The sequence below is a fragment of the Chanos chanos genome, chromosome 11 (genome assembly GCF_902362185.1).
Source record: "Chanos chanos chromosome 11, fChaCha1.1, whole genome shotgun sequence".
NCBI lineage: Eukaryota > Metazoa > Chordata > Actinopteri > Gonorynchiformes > Chanidae > Chanos > Chanos chanos.
This window is the reverse complement of record NC_044505.1, coordinates 2,742,501-2,765,000: the sequence shown is the minus strand read 5'-3', so window position 1 is coordinate 2,765,000 and position 22,500 is coordinate 2,742,501. Positions and strand designations below refer to the sequence as shown.

Below are 22,500 nucleotides of genomic sequence, written 5' to 3'. Positions count from 1 at the left end.
ACACACACACACTCCCATCCACCTAGCAGAAGGTCAAATGTCTCAAGTTCTTTTTGTCCAAAACATAAGATATCGACCTCTCTGGCTTTAAGACTTGAAATCCTCTCAAAAGTCTACAGAGGGTCAGGGGAGGGGGGCAGACTGCCACTGTATTAGGTCCAATCACTGTGTTTGCTCTCCAGATAGCCCCCTACTGAACAGATAAGCACCGTGTTAAAGCTCTCCTTCTCTCTCTCTCTCTTTTTTTTCCTTTTTTACAGTCACCTTTCGTTTGTCAATACACACAGAAGCAAATCCCGAAAACACAAAATGCCAATGAAAATGTTTCCTCCAATCTCCAGAAACACTGAAAGTCGTAAAAACAACTACTTCAGGAACGCAGCAAGATAAAGTGATATTTCTCTCTCCCAACAAAAATCTCTTTGTTAGGGAACTGTTGCCAACGTTGTTTTGTTGTAGGCCACAGACCCCGGTCTAACTGTTTCAGCCATAGACTAATTATAATCCGGATCTGTCAAAGAACCGGCTGTCTCAGCGGGTCAGCGTGAAGGCATCCCTCAGCCCGTGGAACAGGTGAGGCCTTCAGAGACTGTGGTTCCAGGTGAATGTGAATGCCTGGATCTCCTGGGTCTGACGGTTCAGTTCTTCCATACGAGGTCTGTCTGGTCCAACAGAACGATCAACTCAAGTCTTCTCTGTATGTGACATGTAGCTTTACCCCGTACTGACTTACAGCTTCAGTTACTTCACAAACATCAGATCTTCAAATAAACGTTCCCCTTTGGTAATGTCACAGAACAAAGGCACCCAAATCTGCTGGTAGAGGGATGGGTTTGCCAGGGGCTCTATTTTATGGTGGTTTTACCCTAAACAAGGGCATTAAACTCTCATCCACCTATCTCACTTTGACTCACTTTTTGTTTTGTGTTGTTTTGTTTTGTTTGTTTAAATCACTGACAGATTCAATCAAACAGCTGACTGACCCTTGGTGAATGACTGACCCTTGGTGAAGGACTGACCCTTGGTGAAGGACTGACCATAGCATGACCTCTCTGACTCCCTGGTAAAGAGTAGATGGGGAACCTGCAGCACCTTGGTCTTAAAACGACTCTACGGTCAGAGGTTAGGTGAGTTGGAAACCGTGTAAGAGACGGGGATCTGAATAGGTCTTTCAAACCAAATTAACGGTCAGACAGTAGCATGTCAAAGGCCCTATAACAAAGCCTAAAAGACAACCTGAGTGTCGTGTAAGCTGTTCTGACTGCTCTTAGAGCTGTTTCCACTGTGATTCAGCAGCAAACTGCAAAAAAAAAGAAGCCAGACAGACACAGGGACCGGGGAGAGTGGGGAGTTTTACCTGCGTGGACAGACACAGGGACCGGGGAGAGTGGGGAGTTTTACCTGCGTGGACAGACACAGGGACAGAGAGAGTGGGGAGTTTCACCTGCGTGGACAGACACAGGGACAGAGAGAGTGGGGAGTTTTACCTGCGTGGACAGACACAGGGACAGAGAGAGTGGGGAGTTTTACCTGCGTGGACAGACACAGGGACAGAGAGAGTGGGGAGTTTGACCTGCGTGGACAGACACAGGAACGGGGAGAGTGGGGAGTTTTACCTGCGTGGACAGACACAGGGACAGAGAGAGTGGGGAGTTTGACCTGCGTGGACAGACACAGGGACAGAGAGAGTGGGGAGTTTGACCTGCGTGGACAGACACAGGGACCGGGGAGAGTAGGGAGTTTTACCTGCGTGGACAGACACAGGGACAGAGAGAGTGGGGAGTTTTACCTGCGTGGACAGACACAGGGACAGAGAGAGTGGGGAGTTTTACCTGCGTGGACAGACACAGGGACAGAGAGAGTGGGGAGTTTGACCTGCGTGGACAGACACAGGGACCGGGGAGAGTAGGGAGTTTTACCTGCGTGGACAGACACAGGGACAGAGAGAGTGGGGAGTTTTACCTGCGTGGACAGACACAGGGACAGAGAGAGTGGGGAGTTTTACCTGCGTGGACAGACACAGGGACAGAGAGAGTGGGGAGTTTGACCTGCGTGGACAGACACAGACACGGGGACAGTGGGGAGTTTCACCTGCATGGACAGACACAGGGACAGAGAGAGTGGGGAGTTTGACCTGCGTGGACAGACACAGGGACAGAGAGAGTGGGGAGTTTGACCTGCATGGACAGACACAGGGACAGAGAGAGTGGGGAGTTTTACCTGCGTGGACAGACACAGGGACAGAGAGAGTGGGGAGTTTTACCTGCGTGGACAGACACAGGGACAGAGAGAGTGGGGAGTTTGACCTGCGTGGACAGACACAGGGACAGAGAGAGTGGGGAGTTTGACCTGCGTGGACAGACACAGGGACCGGGGAGAGTGGGGAGTTTTACCTGCGTGGACAGACACAGGGACAGGGAGTTTTACCTGCGTGGACAGACACAGGGACAGGGAGTTTTACCTGCATGGACAGACACAGGGACAGGGAGAGTGGGGAGTTTTACCTGCATGGCCCGTGCTGATATGGGCCTTCATTTCGCTCTCATCCACACCGACGAAGTCACACACGCTGCAGCACAGAGAGAACATCCACTGCTCCTTATCCACATGCAGGGACATGTGACTGACAAACTGAGCATTCAGCTCTGTCTGAAACCCACACACATGACAACTACAGGAGAAACAGAGAGAGAGAAAGAGAGTGTTAGCAGGAGTTTTTCGTGTGTGTGTGTGTGTGTGTGTGCAGCGTGCGCATGTGCATCTTTTGTAGAAGCAGCAAGTCTTTTTAGTGTGTGTGTTCACCTGCATAAGAGGGGACAATTTGTGCTTTTGTGTGACTGTATTGTTTTGTGTTTGCGTGTGTATGTGTGTGTGTGCATGCTTCGAGTAGGCAGGGCAGCTGTTTCCTGTGTGAGTGTGTGATTTTGTGCGTGTGCGTGCATGTATATTTGTGTGTGTGTGCGTGTGTGCATGCGTGTGTGTGTGTGCGTGTGTGTGTGTGCGTGTGTGTGTGTGTGCGTGCGCGTGTGTGTGTGTGTGCGTGTGTGTGTGTGTGTGTGTGAGAGTGTGTGTGTGTGTGTGTATGTGTGCGTGTGTATGTGTGCGTGTGTGAGTGTGTGTGTGTGTGTGTGTGTGTGTATGTGTGTGTGTGTACACACCTGTAGTAGAAGGGGCAGTTCTTGCGTTCCCTGCCCTCTGTGGTGACGGCGTTGACGATGTGCTCCGTGTCCGTGTTGACCAGTTTGACTGAGTGGATGGTAAGATGCTGGTTAAGGTTGGCACGGCATTTTGCCGCGTACGGACACAGGTGACATTTATACTTCCTCTCTTCTGAGGAGAGGAGAGACAACAGGGTTACGTTTGCTCGAAACACACACACACACACACACTCCCCTACGCTTGTGCTCTCTCACACTCATACAGTAGGCCATTTTCCTGTTTTGAGATCAAAAAAGGATTTCCACTGTTGTTAAAATGTTTAATGCTTAACGCTTAACTTTATTTTTAGACTTCATATTTTAAATGCTTCCATGTTAAACACAGATTTAAAAAACAACAGTGAGACAGTGTCCCCCTCCCTCTGTAATCCCGCACAGACCCGTAAGTGCCCCCCCTCTGTGATCGGAACTTTGGCTGCCCTTAGATGACCATCAGCCTGCATTTTCAATGACTATGACCTCCGCAGACCTCAGATCAGCTGACGGTGCTTTCTTAGTGCTGAACTCAGGAAGACTGTGTTGTAACACTGGTCTGAGATCAGCTGAAGTCAGTCATTCCTGCTCTGTGCTGTGGGAGGCAGCGGTGAGACTAATCTCTTTAAAGGAAGGGTAATCCAGTCCACTCAACCTTATTTACTTACCCAAGGTATTACTCACACTCCCAACAACATACAACACTTAAATGACGTCTCTGTGTGTGTGTGTGTGTATGTGAGGGGGAGAGAAACCACAGAAAACCTGGTGTGTGTGTGCGTGTGTGTGACAGAGAGAGAGGACACCTGCTGAAGTTATTTTCACAGCTCTTCCAGCTTGCTTTGAGTGTGTGTGTGTGTGTGTGTGTGTGTGAGTGTATGTGTGTGTGTGTGTGTGTGTGTGACAGAGACAGAGACCACAAAAAAGATGCTGGACAAAGTGTGAGAATGTGTATCTGTGTGAATGAGAACGTGCAGTTCCAATGGATTCACTCACCAGGTCAGCCACTCTGTGTGTGTGTGTGTGTGTGTGTGTGTGAGAGAGAGAGAGAAAGAGAGAAAGAAAGAGACAGAGGTTCCACTAAACTGACTTCCCTGGTCAGTCACAGAGAGAGGGAGAGAGAGAGTGTGTGTATGGGTGTGTGTGTGTGTGTTCGTGTGAGTTTTTACCTGTGTGCAGGGACAGGTGTCTGGAGAGCGTTTGTTGACGACCGAACACTTTCCCACAGATGGGACATGGATAAAGCTGTTCGTTTAGTCTCCACTGGGCTACGCCGTTCCCTGGTTCTCCGCTTCCTTTTTCTGGGTCTGCAGGAACAACAACAGAACCCTCAGTCACAGGAGAACAAAAAAAACAAAAACAAAAAAAAACCTTGCCTAGCTCATGCTCTTAACCAGGCCAAACTCCACACAGACTGTATCTTAGAGGACGGAGGGTTCCAGAATGATCTAAAGCTCAGATGGTGGAGGTGGAGTTAGATGTCTTGGTTTAAGAGCCACTGAGGTTGAGTCATGGATGAGGAGTCTTCACTAACCACGTCAGACACAGTCAAGCCACATCAGTTCCTGCCATGCTTAGGTACTGTCCTATGACCTGCTGTTTGCTGGGGCGTAGGTTTCCCTAACATCTATACCACTCTCAGGCACGGGTCTGGCCTTCTGATAAGGGGCGATAAGTTCGTGTCGGGGGCAGCGTGTACCGGCCATCACGCCTCAAAGGTGTCTGCTGATGTTTGATTTGAAAACATGCGTGATTTCACAAGACAAACTGAGTGAAAACAGGAAAAGAAACTTTCGGTAGAAAAATGGAAACACACAGGCTCTCTGTCTAACACTTGTTCAGGTTCTCTACCACGGTCTAGACAACTCGTTCAGTCTCTACCACGGTCTAGACAACTCGTTCAGTCTCTACCACGGTCTAGACAACTCGATCAGTCTCTACCACGGTCTAGACAACTCGTTCACACTCTCTACCACGGTCTAGACAACTCGTTCAGTCTCTACCACGGTCTAGACAACTCGATCACAGTCTCTACCACGGTCTAGACAACTCCATCACAGCCTCTACCACGGTCTAGACAACTCGTTCACACTCTCTATCACGGTCTAGACAACTCGATCAGAGTCTCTACCATGGTCTAGACAACTCGATCACAGCCTCTACCACGGTCTAGACAACTCGTTCAGTCTCTACCACGGTCTAGACAACTCGATCACACTCTCTACCACGGTCTGTGAAACGCTCTTTCGCAGTCTCTACCATGGTCTGGACAACACCCTGTCCACTGAGATCCACGCTGATCACTGTAATATCTGTTCATTTAGCACAGATTACAATCTTGCCGTTCATTCTTCAAAAAACACCTCGAAGGATCTGCCTAATAAATAAATAAATCACAGTAAGGTTTCAGTGCAATTACGTTCATTTCCATGACTACAAGCGCTTTTCTTTGTCTCTTGTCAGATAACCATACACGGTTATGTATGAAGACCTTATTAAAACCAGCAGCGGTCGCGTAACACAGGGAGTAAGGAGGTGAATAAGTGGAGTGAAGTGGACTGTCTGGAGTGGACCTCTCAGAACCGGGCTAAGCCTCCCAGTGAGGGAGAAAACGTCATTCTGTTTGGATTACCACGGAACTGAGCCCAGTGGACAAGCCTCACCTTTATCTCTCCCTCCTTCACTCCTCAGACAGAGAGGGTGGGGGCTGGGAGAGAGAGAGAGAGAGAGAGAGGGACAGAGGATGAGCATGAGGGAGATAGAAGATAAGACAGCAAGGGAGAGCGAATATGAGAGAGAGAGAGAGAGAGAGAGAGAGAGAGAATGAGTAGTGTGTGTGTGAGTGAGAGAGATCGAGGAAAAAAGAGAAAGGGAGCAAGTAAGTGAGTGAGCGAGTGAGAGAGAGCGAGAGAGAGAGAGAGAGAGAGAGAGAGAGAGAGAGAAAGAGAGCAAGAGAGAGAGAGAGAGAACTCTCCTAGGAAAGGAGACTGACAGAATTAACCTTCTGATGAAGGTGGTTGGCTCGGCATCAAATTAAAATGCATCGCCACGCCTCCCCCCGCTCCAGCAGGGGAGAGAGAGAGGGAGAGAGAGAGAGAGAGAGAGAGAGAGAGAGAGATAAATAAATGAGGAGATAAATAAATAAGTCAGACAGAAATTCCGTCATCGTGTTATGCAGCCCCTTCCAATAGCCGTCTGGTGCAGTCTAAACGCGGTAAAGGATTCTTCATGCTAAGACGGACTGTTTCCACCAGCAGACCGGGCTCTCCCTCACACTAGAGAACCCAAACCAGCTCCTGGTCTTAGCACTGTCCTGGTGCTCTCTCACGGCAGCCATGCACAAGGGATTTTTAACATTAACAGCTTGACGTGTCAGGTCTCAGTTTCATACACGTTCCTCTTGTGTTTGTGAATTTTATATCACAGCCAGTGGAGTGGATGATGGAACCTCTGTCATCAGATGTGTTAGGTCTAACTACACAGCTTTCCTTAGTCACAGGTATGTCCATTACCACTGTAGTGCACAAGGCTCTCAAGACTCCACCAGGCGTCCCAAATGGTCGCTAGGGCTGTTTTGGACGAGCAGGGTGTGTGTGTGTGTGTGTCCATTTGGAGCGATAAACAGAGATATTTTTTGTGACGCTGTCATTAGAGATGTGAGTTCTACAGTGGACAGGGGCACTGTGAGGGAGGAAAGGGAAAAAAATGCATTTTTGGAGATAATTTAAAGGCAGCCATTAGAGAGAAAATATGGTCACTTTGGCAAAGAGACACAGAAAGACAGAGAAGGAGAGAGAGAAGGATATATATATATATATATATATAAAAAAAACAGAGAGAGGGGTGGCAAAGAAAATTTTCACTGAGCCGTCGTCCAGAACCGATCCACCCAGACCTACACATGAGTAGCCGTGTAATACTTTGTGCAGGCGTGTGAGTGTGTCAGAGGTAGGTAATATCTCAGGGTGTGTGTGTGTGTGTGTGTGCGTGCGTGTGTAACTGGTGTATATATAGACTTGTTTAAATGAACTATCCACTCAGCTGAAGCTCTATTGTTTCTGAGCCGAACAGCATAAAACGTAGCAACAGTTCTGTCATTAAGACACAATGATTCAAAAACTGATATTACCCATACAAAAAAAAAAAAAACAATAAAAACAAAAAGCTAAATTAGAAGATTGGAGGTCAGATTACTGGGCTGTTATTAAAGATGGAGCTCTCGCAGATGAATTCTGGTTTAGCCTTGAGAGACGAGGTGGAAAACTGCCACCACATCTGAGCACAAACGGGAAAAAAACAAACCAAAAAAAAAAAACGGGGACATGAAAAATAGGCAAAAGAACAGATTTAAAGGGATTCTAATGAACGTTTTGGCAAATTTGCATATTATCCAATCAAAGGAGACTAATTCTAATCCCACCCCCTCCTCAGCTTTTAACGCAACAAAACAGTCTGAAGCCGACTAGCGGAGCGCTGTTTATTGACACCGTATTTACAGCAGTCGGACTACACTCGACCGCATTAGCGACTCAAAGCTCAGGCGGGATTGGACCACACAACTGGGCCGGATTAGCCGTGCTTCATGTAATTAAATAACTATGTGGTTAGTAAAGACGGGGGGGGGGGGCAGGAAGGAACATGTGAGAGAGGAGTAAAGCTCTTTAATTAAGATTAACTCGTGAGTGTTTGCCGTGTGTCTGAGGGTCTTGAGATTTGGTCTATAAAACCACAGAGCCACTGACTCACCACTCACAGGAGCCTGTGACCAGCTGACTCATGTCTTATGAGTGTGTGTGTGTGTGTGACGGCTGACACACACCCTGGACACTGCCAGAGAAGTCATAGCACCTTCCCACCAGAGACTCAGCGAGAGTGAAGTCACCAGCCTATCAGCTGTGGACGCAGCCAGTCCCTGACTTATGAAACGACTGGCTCTCCCCTCCTCTCTCTGTCTTCTCCTCACACTCACACACCCTTTCTGCCACTCTCTTACAGACTCTCTCTCTCCTCTTTGGTTGTAAGAACAGGTTAAGTGTGTGTGGGTGTCTGAGGTGAGGGGTGTGTGTGTGTGTGAGAGGTGAAGTGGTTAATGATTGGTGTTATTAGGCAGAGACATCAAACTTAAGCTCCACAGTGTAGCTGAGTCTGACCCTGAGTCAGGGTAGAGAATATACACAGACACATACACACACACACATACATATTCATAACCCATATATATGTGTGTGTGTGTGTGTGTGTGTGTGTGTCTGTGTGTATATATATATGTGTATATATATATATATATATATATATATACACACACACACACACACACACACACACACACACACACACACAGACAGACACACACAAACCCAAACAGCTACATAAACATAATCACACACACTCACATACCCCTACTCTTTCCCAATAATCAATACTTCAGGGTGTGTTTGTGTTCACCTATGTGTGTATGAACATCTGTATGTGTGTATAAGATAGTGTGTGTGTGAGTGTGTGTGTGCATGTGTGTGTGTATGTGTGCGTGTGTGTGTGTGAGTGCGTGCATGCATGTGCGTATGTGTGCGTGTGTATGTGTGTGTGTGTGCGTGGGTGCGTGTGTATGTGTGTGTGTGTGCGCGTGTGTACGTGTGTATGTGTGTGTACGTGTATATGTGTGTACGTGTGTGCGTGTGTGTGCGTATATGTGCGTGGGTGCGTGTGTATGTATGTGTGTGTGTGTGTGTGTGTGTGTGCGTGGGTACGTGTATGTGTGTGTGTGTGTGTGTGCACGTGTGTATGTGTGTGTACGTGTATGTGTGTATGTACATGTGTATGTGTGTGTACGTGTATATGTGTGTGCGTGTGTATGCGTGTGTGTGTACGTGTGTATGGGTGTGTGTATGTGTGTGCGTGTGTGTGTGTGCGCGTTTGTGTGAGTGTGTGTGCGTGTGTGTGTGTGCATGTGTGCGTGTGCGTGCGTGCATGCCTGAGTGTGTGTGCGTGCATGAGCGTGTGTATGTGTGCGTGTGTGTGTGCGTGTGCGTGCGTGCGTGTGTGCGTATGTGTGTGTGCGTGTGTGCGTGTGTACGTGTGTATGTGCGTGTGTGTGTGTACATGTATATGTGTGTGTGCGTGTACGTGCATATGTGTGTGTGCATGTGCACGTGTGTGCGTGTGTATGTGTGTGTGTGTGTGAGTGTGTGTGTGCGTGCGTATGTGTGTGCGTATGTATATGTGTGTGTGTGAGTGTGTGTGAGGGTGCGTGTGTGTTTTACCCTGCTGAGGGGCAGTGCTGCCTGAGGAGCTGGCCTCAGCTGGTGATGAACTCTTTGAGCGCGTGCAGAAGGGTGATTGTCTGAAGCGATCGTCCAGGAAAGGGCTAAAGACAGACAGAGAGAGGGAGAGAGAGAGAGAGAGAGAGAAATAAAAGAAAAACATTAGAAATAACATCAAACTCCATTTCCCAACATTCACAGTCCAAACAGGTGGCATAACTGAACCACTAACAAACAAAGGAATAAAAAAAAGTCAAACTGTGTGGGAAAACTGTGTCTTATTAATCAGAGCCAATAAAAACAGGCCGTCTGTTTACCTGTTCATATGAAGGGTGGGGCTGTCTTTATTATCATTCGCTTTGCTTACTTTTTCTGAAAAACAAACAAACACGTGACAAATTACTGCAGAGGGACTTTGAACGTTTCGTGAATTATGAAATCGTTATGGAGGACGAAAAATCAAAACGAGAAAAAAAACAGGACAAGAGAAATGGAACAGAGTCAAAATGTGATCTTGATCTTGCATGTGACTGAAGGCAACCCAATACAAACAAACAAACAAACAAACAAACAAAAGAACCTCTATGACCTCCCCTGCTCCAAATGCATTTACATCATGAGACCATTAAAATGGAATGTGTGCATATGTAGCTGTATGTTTATATGTGTGTGTGTGTGTGTGTGTGTGTGTGTGCGTTTTGAATTCTGAAATGGAGGTCAAACTGAGGATTGAACACCTACACCTCCCTCTCTCTTTCCATCCTTTCACCCTCATTCTCACCCCCCTCTCTCTGTCCTCTCTCCCTCACTCCTCTCTCTCTCTCTCTCTTTGCGGTGGTCGGGTAATGACCTTGCTCCCTTGGTGGCACTTCCTAAGCACTATCGCTCGCTCTCTCTCTCTCTCTCCCTCTCTCTCTCCCCCTCTCACTCACTCTCCCTCTCGGTCACGCGGCTCACTGAGGACGGAAGAGCTCTGTGTTACCATGACAATACTGCACGGGGGAGAGGGAGAGAGGGAGCGAGAGAGAGAGAGAGAGAGCAAGCAAGACAGAGGAGAGTAAGAAAGAGGAGAGAGAGAGAGAGAGAGAGGGGAAGCGTGTGCAGCCGAGTGTGCTTGAGCCAGACACACACACTCTCTCATATACACATACACCCACGCGCGCACACACACACACACGGTTCACAGACACACAATGCTCCCGAGGGTAAACCGTGTGAAGGAGATGTGAGGATGTGTGTGTGTGAGAGTGTGTGAGTGTGTGTGAGTGTGTGTGAGAGTGTGTGTGAGTGTGAGAGTGTGTGTGAGTGTGAGAGTGTGTGTGAGTGTGTGTGTGTGTGTGAGTGTGTGTGTGTGTGTGTGTTGGGGGGGGGGGGGGGGGTACTTTTCTCCTTACTTAATCCTCTCCTTCTGCTTTACATCAAACGACCAATTCACTGTCAGCACTTAATACCACACACACATACACACACACACACACACACACACACAAAAACACAATCACAAACGCAAACACAGACACAAACACAAACACAAAGAGAGTGACAGCCAGAGAGGGGGAGACCGTAACTGAGAGTGTGTATAAATCTTTTGCATAACGTCACTAAAGCAGAGAGAAATATTCCACTCTCCTTCACCTTCTCTTTGGGGTCCTTGGGGGACAACTTACCTGACAGCTTAAAAAGCAGCTCAGACGCCATTTTGACGGATATGTCCTGGGAGAAGAGATCTTTCTGGGGGCGGGGCAAAGGCTCAGAGATGTTTGCCATTGGCTCACTCTTTTCACACGCCCCTAAAGTGCCGAAGCTCAGCAGGTGCGAAGGGGGAGGGGCCAGCTCCGCAGGCGGGTCAACTTCCATGGGCTCCGCCTTCACGGCGACTTTCTGCAAAGATGCCTCCTTGTTGTTCTCTGAAAAACAGACAGACAAACAAACAAACAAAAATGGTGAACTGTACGACTCAACACTTTCAATGTTATTTTGAACATGTGAAATTGACTTGTGCCCTCACACCTAACTCACAAAAGGCAGTTTTCTCACTAGTGTAGCAACTGCATGTTGGTCACTTCTGTAAATCTATACTAACATACGATATCTCTTGATATCTCTTTGTTGCAGCAGTGCTCTATAAACAGAAACACACACACACACGCACGCACACAAATCTGTAGAGCGCCTGTCTTAAATTGGTCTGACTCACAGTAGTGATCATACACTGGCCTTTGTGATCATAAGCATGAATAAGGAATGACTAAACACAGCGTGGACAGTCACCACGTGATCTCAAGGGAAAAAAAAAACCCAAAACAATAAAAGTAGAAGTTTTCACCCAAGCATCCCCGACCTTTTATCAACCAACGCCGCACAAACCCTCAGTGACAATAACACATCCAGATGTGGTTAGTGCAGGATTTTCACTGGCATTACGTTTAAAGGTACTGTTGGACATATTAAGTCTACAGGTGCCGTCTTGGTGACGCTAATGTGCCTGTGTGCGTGTGTGTGTGTATATGTGTGTGTGCGTGTGTGTATGTGCGTGTGTGTGTGTGTCATGCATCATAATCACGCTCAGCCAAAGATGATGCATTTGTCTGAAATGTTGGCACTGTTTTTAAACAGGCTCAGTATAAAAAAACTGGCTAAAATAAAGTTCTGGCTAAAATTAGTCAGCACGACTTGTACAGAACCCCTGAGCCATTTTAAGACTGAGTACAGCAAAAAAAAAAAAAAAAAAAACCCTTCTAAAATTCAGAAAAAGTTATTATAATATGATAATCATAATAATGCCATCATAGACACAAGAGGGAATGTTCTAGTTCTCCAAACAAAAGAAACAAACCATTCCATTCATGTCGTCATACACAAAGACCTCAGAAGGATTACGATTTTTTCTTGATCAAAAACAAAAACTCAAAAAAAAAAAAAAAAAAAGAAACCCCCAAACTTTCATCTTTTTAGAGTAAGCACAACAATCATGATTTTGGTTAATAAGATTATCGAGGGGAAACATTCACCATCTAACCAAAGAATTATGGGACTTACATTACCCCTGCAATCCCTACATGAAGAATTGTGGGCATTTTGTTCCACTTCACAAAAACTGTCCCAGGATGATGATGCAATGTTTTTAAAAACCCTTCAGAACTTTAGAATGCAACACTTCATAATGGGGCCAAATCAAACAGGAGATAACAGTCTACGCGACTGGACAACAGACATATTATAACGGCATCTAGTCCCCGAACGAGCCTCGGTCTTTATCCGAGGAAACCGGCTCCTTCAACGTAAAGTCAAAGACGGTGTTGCCGGAATGTTCTGTGGCAGCACCAGTGAGGGGAGCGGAGACGCCGCCGCCGCCGCTGCCACGAGAGAGCGGACAGTGAAGCCAGCGGTGAGGTCATTTGGGTCTGTGGGTATTTTAATGAAAAACAGACCTTTTAAAAGCCAGTCAACCATTTTCACACTGGAAAAATAAGTCTGCTCCCCTCGATTTTGGTCATGGAGAAAAGGGAGTGAGCCAGAGAGAGAGAGAATGAAAGAATGAAAGAAAGAAAGAAAGAAAAGAGAGAGAGAGATAAAGAGAGAGAGCGAGCGAGAGAGTGCACCCCAAAACCTTCCAGTCTCCTTCAGGGCAAATGCTGGCCTACCGTTAGCACTCTAGCCCTGTCTCTTATCGGTCTGGGTTAAGAGGGGGGACAAATACGAGACTAAAATAAGCATGTGTGAGATGGCATCTGCTTTTCAGAGGTAAAAAAGATTTAGAGGAGACAGTTGTGCCTCCAAACAGAGCTAAGACTGACACAAATTACTGGTGTAGGAATTTCGCTTGGTGAACACTGACAGCGAGGACACACACACACAGATGAGGACAGGCTACCCTGAGATTGACCCTGACCCCTCCCCTTTCAACAGTGGCTCACACTGGTGGGCGGAGCTTGTCAAAATGTCATTTTCTAGGACTGACCTACATTGAGTGAGAGTGTGTGTGTGTGTGTGTGTGTCCAGGTGTCAGAGCTGGAGGAACCAAAGCTACACAGGGACACTGACAACCAGCAGTCCACTAATCCCATAATAAGATGCCTGGAGCCAAAATGAGGACCGGGGTCATGAAAGGGACACGCAGTGACACACACACACACACACACACACACACACACACACACACAGACATTCAAATGCAGACACATACAGCCTAGCATCTACTCTTGCCTCGCGCTCATCATTGCCAGCATAAATGGCTGCGTCTTTAGTCACAATGACAAACACACACAGACACACACACAAACAGACTGATGCTCAATACACTCGCATCATAACTGATGATGGGGGGGGGGGGGGTTGTCTTGAGAATAACTGTCTGTTCACTGCTTTTCAAAAGGACACAAGGAACAGAACATGAGAATAAAGCCAGTCTGCCTCGCTGTCAAGCAATAAAAAAAACAGCATTTCCCTCTCTCTCTCTCTGTCTCACACACACACACACACACACACACACACGGACACACACAAACACAAAGCAGACACACATGCTCGCTGATGTCCTTCTCCCTTTCTCTCTCTCACACAAACTGAAACACAGACACACATTTCTGTGTCATGTGGGGACGTTTGCTGGGGGTTAACCAGCTGGCATTGGCTGGTTAGTTGGCTGACCTCACTGCCATGTGGACTGTGTACCTGAAAGGCCAAATCCCCTCACACACCACCTGGACATATTTACATCATCCTTCTGACTGACAAATCAGGCATTAAATATACCTCAGACCAATCACCGTCCAAGCTCAAATATCTCTGACCAATCACTGTCCAAGTTCAATATCTATGACCAATTACTGTTTGTGTTAAAATAACCTTGACTAATCACTGTCCAAGTTACAATACCTGTGTCCAATCCCCCTCTGTGTTAAAATACCTCTGACCAATCATTATCCATTTTAAAATATGTGACCAATCACTGTCCATGTTAAAATTCCTCCGTCCAATCATTGCCTGTGTTAAAATACATCTGACCAATCACTCTCGATGACACTGCTTTTGCATAAAAAAAATCGCCATGGGCTGAGGTTTGTGATTCTGCTCCTTGGTGAGTCAGTAAAGCCAGAGCGACAGCTTTGACAGGTCAGACGAAAAAGAGAAGGTTTGATTCACTGATGTATGGATAGGTGTGGTCATTACACTTCTACCATCTCTGATGACGAGAACGAGTCATTTGCTTGTCTCTCAAAACACCCGAGTGAAAAAGGCTGGGAAAAAAAAAAAAAAAAAAACCCTACACAATGGCAGATAGCCACAGAACATTAGCCATTCAAAACATGCAAGCCCTGCTTATCATATCTGCCCTTTGATGTACAGTACAGTAGCACCAGAATATGAATTTGGCTGAGGGGAGGTAGGGTAGAAGAAGAGAGAGAGAGAGAGATTCACACAGAGTAAATAAAGAGGGCAGAGAGAGGGAGAGAGAACAGGAGAGAGGAGAGACAGAGAGGATGAGGGAGAAGCATTTGGCCAGAGAAAATAAAAAGCAGAGAGAGAGAGAGAGACGGAGAGAGAGAGAGAGAGAGACGGAGAGAGAGAGTGAGAGACGGAGAGAGAGAGTGAGAGCAGTGAAAGTCCAAGAGAGAAGTATTTAAGAGGCACAAGCACCAAAGAGGAAGAGGAGCAGACAATACGGCGAAAAAAAGGGGAGAGAGGCAGAGGAAGTGTAAGAGAGAGAGACAGACAGAGAGAGAGAGACAGACAGAGAGAGAGAGAGAGACAGAGAGAGAGAGAGACAGAGAGAGAGACAGAGAGAGAGAGAGAGAGAGAGAGAGAGAGAGAGAGAGGAAGGAGGGGGAGCATGGGGAGAGAGAGGGAGAGAGAGAGAATGAGGTTGTCATTCTGTGGTGAATCTCCTTAGGGCTGAACGGGAAGAGCGACCTGCTCAGACATGAGGTGAAGAGTTCAGCTGCTTCAAAGAGAGAGTGAGAGAGAGAGAGAGAGTGAGAGAGAGAGAGAGAGAGAGAGAGAGAGTGAGAGAGAGAGAGAGAGCGCAAGTGCTTCCCACACCAGACCATCCACTGCCCCTGAACAGCCTCTCAATTATTTAACACATCACGATGCAACATGACGAGAAAGAGTGAGAGAGAGAGAGAGAGAGAGAGAGAGAGAGAGAGAGAGAGAGAGAGAGAGAGAGAGAGAGAGAGAGAGAGAAGCTTCACACACCCTTGAAGAGTGAGGAGAGATTTTGGGTCTGTTGTCTGTGCAGCGTTAGGGAAAATTTACACAGCTTAGAGCCATTCAACCGCCATAACAGGCCTTCTCCTCACAGAGTGCCCGAGGATGACTGCTCCTTCGTCTCATAGGGTTCTCCCTCTACCTCCCCTTCACAGTTCACACATCTGACCAGTACCATCTGACTGGACTTTACTCCCATGGCTGTTTCAAAAATGGTGCAGCCAAACACAGTAAAAGATCACTCACTTCCAAAAGCCTGTTCTCAGGACTACCCCAATGCTGAGAGGACATTCGTTTTCAATCAGTAATCTGTGTGCACAAAAAAAACCCCACACAAGGTGGTGTTTGTAGCTGATTGTAAAGGTATCATTTCTAAGGTCATGTTAACCAGACCTGGTCTTTGTGATCTCTCTCTCTCTGTCTCACACACACACACACACAGAGAGAGAGAAGGGTGGGGGAGAGAGAGAGAGAGAGAGAGATAAGACTCTGTAGGAGCTATTATTGTTCAGCGCTTCATTATTTTCATTAGAGTATTTGAGCCCATCTAAGAGCAGGAGTGAATGTCACAACCACAGACCACAAAACAGCAAAACTGAGAATTTTTTCTCCCTATCTCTGTGGACTAACAGAACCTAAACAAGACTTTCAATACAGCATTCATTCTCTCATCTATTCATGAAGAACTGGAGTGAATGAATAGGTACCAAAAACGGTGTCGTCACTAAAACCTCCATCTACCTGCTCCGTGGGCAGGACGAAGCAGAGACGGTCCACCTAGTGCAGCTGCATCGTGGGAATCACCTACAGAACACGGGGTCTAGGCTGTCCCCTGAGGCAGCTCCGCACTGGCGCCCATCTGCCGAAAAAACCCGTCCGCCACCCGCGCTGAGGGACCCCGCGGGTAGCGCTAATTACCCCCATGACGCTAACAGCACCCATCAAACAGATGTTTTGGGGGGGCGCACATGTTGTTAAAGGGTTTAATACGAACAGGAGGGGGGAGACAAAGTGACCTACTTAAATAAAAGGGTGCTAAAACGCCTCACAATAGGCGAATTGGACTTCGTATTACCGTCTTTCTGGCTGAATGCTGGCTTTTTACAAAAAAAAAAAAAATTGTAGCTAAGCTGCTAACTTGCAGTTTGACTGCAGGGACAGGAAATGTAGGGTTAACTACCTATTGTAAAACAATAAAAATATCCTCTTCTCCTAAACAAACAGAGAGAGCGAGCGAGCGAGAGAGATGGGTAAACAAACGTATGGCATTCAGTCCGACCTACAAGACCTCGACCTTAAGAAAGTAGCAGCAGTTACCGCGACAACCTTGACGAAGGCGGCCGTGGTGGACATTAGCATAGCCGTCAAGCCGAGGCGTTGCACCCCCCGAAAAAAAAACAATCGGCCCTTTCGACCGACACCAGTCAACCACCCTATCTTTATATGACCTCTCAATAAATTTCACTTTTGACGAGCGAGTGGGAAGTGGGAAAGAACGAACGAGAGATAACTTACCGATAGAGGGAAGACACAGAAGGGCGATAGGAGTTGGGCATTTCAGTTTAGCTAGAGGCATTTCAGGTGACAAGACGGCTATCAGTACAAATATAATATTTGCGGTTTATGACCTTCTCATACACGTGTGACACCATTCTTTAGGATGGCTCTATAGGAAAGCCGTCGTACAAAACACGAGTAGGGTCGCCCTTCACCCTAGCCGTCCTCTCAAGCCCGTTTATGCGATCGCTCGCGCATCTCTGAGCCACGGCCAACAAAAAAAAACAGCCACCTCCTTACAACTCCTACACGCTCAAACGAACGCCGACCGTAACGGCGGCCCTGGCGTTTCCATGGCGATCTCCCAAGCACTCCTCGAGGGAGAGCGGGTCGCGGCTTTTTTAGCGCCACCGCATCGAGACGTTGGGAGAAGGCTTGTCATGTAAAATGTTCTCCCTGCCTGACAACAAACAGGCTAATTGGTCCCTGCTCCTGGCCTCCGGAGGAAGAAAGAGCAAGGAGCACGTTTAGGAGACAGAGCCTGGAGGAGGGAGCGAGAGAGAGAGAGAGAAAGAAACGGAGACAGAGGGAGAGGGAGCAGTGTACTGTACTGTAGATTACTCTTGCATAGTGTACCGCGCGCGCGCGCACACACACACACACACACACACACACACACACACACACACAGGGATAAAGCACTGAATCAAGACAGTTCACTCCTGAGGCTGTGTGAGTAGAACTCCTAACATACACACAGACACAGAAAGAGATAGAGAGAGAGAGAGAGAAAGAGAGAGGGGCAGCTGGTTTGTCAAACACACACTCACGGACACGATGCAGTGACACATCCTGCATCACCCTATGGAGCAGACTCAGTCTCTCTCTCTCTCTCTCTCGGTCTCCCTCTCTCTCTGTCTGTCTGTCTCTCTCTCATGCAGATATCTCTCTGTCACCTCTCTCTGTCTGTCTCTATGTCTGACAGAGTCAATAAATCTGTACATGACTGGAAAGCATGTGAACTGTCAATCATGGAGTAAACTCTCTGTTCCTTTCTCATCTTTGTTGGTAGCAGTGAAAACATTCATTCCACAACAATTTAAAAGGGTCATCTGCATTAAACACCCACAGAGACACATTCACAGGGCAACGTCAAAACATCAAGCTAGACTGACGTGTGTTAACATCAGTGATGCTCCACAACAAACAAACACATACACACACGAAGACACACGTGCACACACGCACATATATGTACATGCAGCATCATCAAAGTAATGCCACATGTATACCAACAGAGAGACTGTGAGTACAGAAGTAGCATAAATGTTTTTTTGGTATGAAAAATAAAACCCTTGAACATTGCCTGTTTTATATTATTCCGCATTTTAAAGATTCCTCGAGAACCGTAAATCAAAACGTTAAAGCCACATTTATTTAAACACGATACAAAAGGTACGTTTTGGTTATTTCTTAAGTAAAAAGGTTGTTTTGACTTAAACCATTCATTCACTGCCTACGTTGTGTAGTCATTTTTAAGCTACCTGGCGGTAGATTGATAACGGAAGAGTGGAAACAAGCAAAGGCAGACAGCAGACTTCTTAGCATTGAACTTTTTAATCACCTTTGCCTTGCGGAGTTCAGGTAAAGATTGGAGCGCGTGACCCAGGGAGCCAATCGATAGGTTTGTTTTGGCAGGGGGGACCACTGTGGATAATAAGACTATTGACTGCACAACATGAAAAGGAATTGACCCCTTTGCTTTCTTTTTTTTTCTTTCTTTCTTTTTCTCCACCCCTGCCCAAAACACCAGTGGCCACAGAAACAGAGGAGGAGGGTGGAGGAGGGTAGGGGTGTTTGGGGGGGGGGGGGGGGGGGGCGCGGTGAGGAGGTCAGGAAGAGTGGGAAAACATTCGGAATGTTACGCGAGGACAAGTACGAGTCCGCCGCGTCTTCCCCACAGCGGAAGTCTGAGGGAGTGAGACACCAAGAAAGGGGAGAGACAAGTGTCCGGGGGGACGAGATGCTAACTGTTTGAGTGGACACTCCCCTGGGGAGTTGTGGGGTGGGGGGCGTATTTATTAGAACGGTAATTGGAGGATGTTTTGTGTCTCTTTCCCATACAGCTCAAGAGATGCACATTAAGCATTCTGGATTGTTCTGTAGCGCGGTAGAGCATGGAGATAAATGAAGTGCTGACCATCTAACATCTTCAGTCATGTCTGTGCAGTATAACCATGTGACATTTTAGGTCTGTGTCTTTGGCACGCGCAAACACACACACACACTCACACACACACACACACACACACACACACACTCACTCACACACACACACACACTCACACACACTCACACACTCTCACTCTGTGTTTTACCTGACAGTTTGATGAGGAGTTCTGAGGCCACTTTGACGCTGATGTCTTGACTGAGGATGCTGCTGTTCTTGGGGAGCATGGGACTTCCTTCCTCTCGGGGTTTGGGTGGGGCGCTCAGTGGCCCCTCCTGGCAGAAGCTGAAACTGGCGTTCCTCTGCGGACTCTGAGGCTCGTCCGCCTGCGGCTCCTCCTTCACGCAGAACGAGCCTTTGAGGGACTCCTTCTGGTTCGCCGCTGCAGGGCAGACATCCGGAGGAAAAAAAGGAGAAAGAAAAAATATTTAAACCACATTTATTGGCCTCTTTTCCCATAATGCATCGCTGAGAGAATGGAAGTGGCCTAGACGGTATTACCTCCATGTGGCGGTTAATCGTTTAAAGCTACAACTAAACAGCACTATTTACGAAATTGAACAAAACTAGGAGGAGGGATTTTTTTGGGGAGGGGGGGGATTGGGTCCGATTCCTCAAGCCTCAAGCCTGGTCCCATTCCTCTCAGCATTCTGAGAGAACAAGTAGTCACCCAAACAAAGACTGACTAATACTAAAAATAAAATGTCCAGGAACAGCAGGAGTCAAATCCAAGTGAGTCTACACCGGGCCTGCATAGATGGTCTGACCTCTGGAGTGTCATAGCCAGAGGTCACCAGGACATCTTAAGAATAAATAAATAAATAAAAATACAATTAAATGAATGAATGCGTGAATGAATGAATGAATGAATAAATACATCGTCCACAATTCACCCTCTTGATTAAACTTCAAAGACTTTTTTTTTCTTTTCTTCCTTGTGTCTACTTTTAACTGTTTTACAGACTTGACTTCTGTACATGCATTCCACTGGCTTCATCTTTACATACACACACACACACACACACACACACACATATATGGGAAAATAATAGGAGATTATATGGAAATAATAGGAGTACATGGAAAAACATGAAAATGATAGGAGTAAATGATATAAATCTCGGCCTCATTAAGTCCAGTTGAGAGGAATCGGTTAACCCTGTGATGGTGTACAGTGAGTCTGTGTAAGAACAGACGCTGTTTCTCTCCTTATGCCCCACACTAACTCACCTAACCCATCTTATTAAACTATACCCATCATTCGTTCATAAACTGAATCGACTGTATTACAGCCAGGCTGGAGGGGGAAGAAAGGGTTAGGGTAGCAACTCCTGAGAAGAGGGATTTAAGAACACTATTCTGCTGGGGGGGGGGGGGGGGGGGGGGGGGGGAGGCACTCATCATGTTGTCATGTCGACTGGTAAAATGAGGCAGAAAAATGAGAATTTGTGATGTGTTCTGGCCGCATCAAACAACTCCTAATACTAGCACATGGGTTACAGGAAAGCAAAACACCCCCCTCTCTCTCTCTCACTCTCTCTCCTCGAGCAACGTGATGTAAAAATGGGGCCACGGCTAATCAGGCTCAAATTAATAATTAATATTAAGACACGAAGCCACTTCTACAGCACTGCCAAGAAAAGAACACAGGCCAGAGAGCCCCTCTGTTTTCCCTCTCTCTCTCTCTCTCTCTCTCACACACACACACACACACAGGCCAGAGAGCCTCTCTGTTTTCCCTCTCTCTCTCTCTCTCACACACACACACACACACACACACACACACAGGCCAGAGAGCCCCTCTGTTTTCTCTCTCTCTCTCTCTCTCTCTCTCTCTCTCTCTCTCTCACAGACTCCCAGTCTCACACACACACAGTCCCTGCATCCCTTTCTCCCTCCATCTCTCTCTCTCTCTCTCTCTCTCTTCAGACTCTCTCACACACAACACACACACACACACACTCCCTGCATCCCTCTCTCCCTCTCTGTCCAGCCTGTTTTCCCTCTTTTCTTACCCCATCCCCCTTTTCCCCTCATCCCTCTCTCAGCTTTGTTCAGTCGCACACTTCATCTTTTCTTTTTCCTCTCTTTAGTCTGGCTTCTGCCCATTCAATATTGTTCTCATCTTCTCTCTCTCTCTCTCTCATCTGACAGGCAGATCAGTGGTGATCACTCAGTGCTAAAGCCTTCGTACATTGCTCGGTCTAAAGGCCTGGTCGTCTCTGTGAGCCACTCTGTAACGACACAGCGCGCCGCCTTCCGACCCGCGGCCTTCCTGCCCATCAATCCCGAGCCCCGCTCGCGGTGGCACGAGGCCTTTGATTAATGAAGACCGGAGTTCTGTGAAACCGGCCTGCGGGGCGAGAGCGAGGTAGGGCAGGGGAGCAGACGGACGACCGGATCGCACCCGCGGCCGTCGGGAGTGATTGAGAAGCCGTGTCGCCCTTCCTGATGCGAGCGGGCAAAAGCAGAAGGTGGCACAGAGGTGGCATACTTGTGCCGGGGGGTGGGGGGGGGGGGGGGGGGGGGGGGGGCAGGCTGGAGATGTGGTAACGTCAGGTGTCAGCAGGGCGGACTAAGTGTATTCTGCTCGGCACCTGGAAGGGCGTCCTCTAATTAAGAGCGTGTCGGGTCGCGTGTCCGAACAGACAGGGACAGCGGAAAGTGCTCCGCGCGCGCACACACACACACACACACACACGCGCGCACACACACTTTCTCGCTCTCGAAGCCTTGCATAAAAAAAAAAAAAAAAATTATTACAAGTACGAGACGCAGCGCAGGAGACACAAAGTCACACCACTCCTGTGACCTTTCAGATAGGCTCTAAAAAATAGAGCAAAATTTCCATCCGAATTCATGTTACAGTGAGCACTGAATAATTTATCAACCAGACCCGTCAGGCAGCGCACGTTTTTTTTTTTCTGTTGTTCTGGTATGCACAAAGGTCTCAAAAATATCATGCAAGACCTTTTCCAAAAACAACAACTTCTGCATCCTCCAAATTAGCATTTCAGTAAAAAGGTAAAAAACCAAATACATTCTCTCATCTTTTCATTGCTCCATCTACCTTCACTTCAAAATCTGTTTTTTTTTTTTTTTTTGGTGCAAA

The 22,500-nt window shown here is 47.3% G+C and overlaps 1 protein-coding gene across 1 annotated transcript in view; it reads right to left on the bottom strand.

Moving 5' to 3' along the window:
• znf827 (zinc finger protein 827) overlaps positions 1-22,500 on the bottom strand; it is a 56,753-nt gene that overhangs the window by 10,284 nt on the left and 23,969 nt on the right. Inside the window, exons 5-11 of the mRNA XM_030788199.1 lie at positions 19,537-19,770; positions 11,119-11,358; positions 9,769-9,823; positions 9,452-9,555; positions 4,361-4,498; positions 3,159-3,330; positions 2,505-2,671 (exon numbers count right to left, since the gene is read on the bottom strand). Coding sequence (XP_030644059.1) covers positions 2,505-2,671; positions 3,159-3,330; positions 4,361-4,498; positions 9,452-9,555; positions 9,769-9,823; positions 11,119-11,358; positions 19,537-19,770 — 1,110 coding nt within the window. The remainder of the gene's footprint in view (positions 1-2,504; positions 2,672-3,158; positions 3,331-4,360; positions 4,499-9,451; positions 9,556-9,768; positions 9,824-11,118; positions 11,359-19,536; positions 19,771-22,500) is intronic.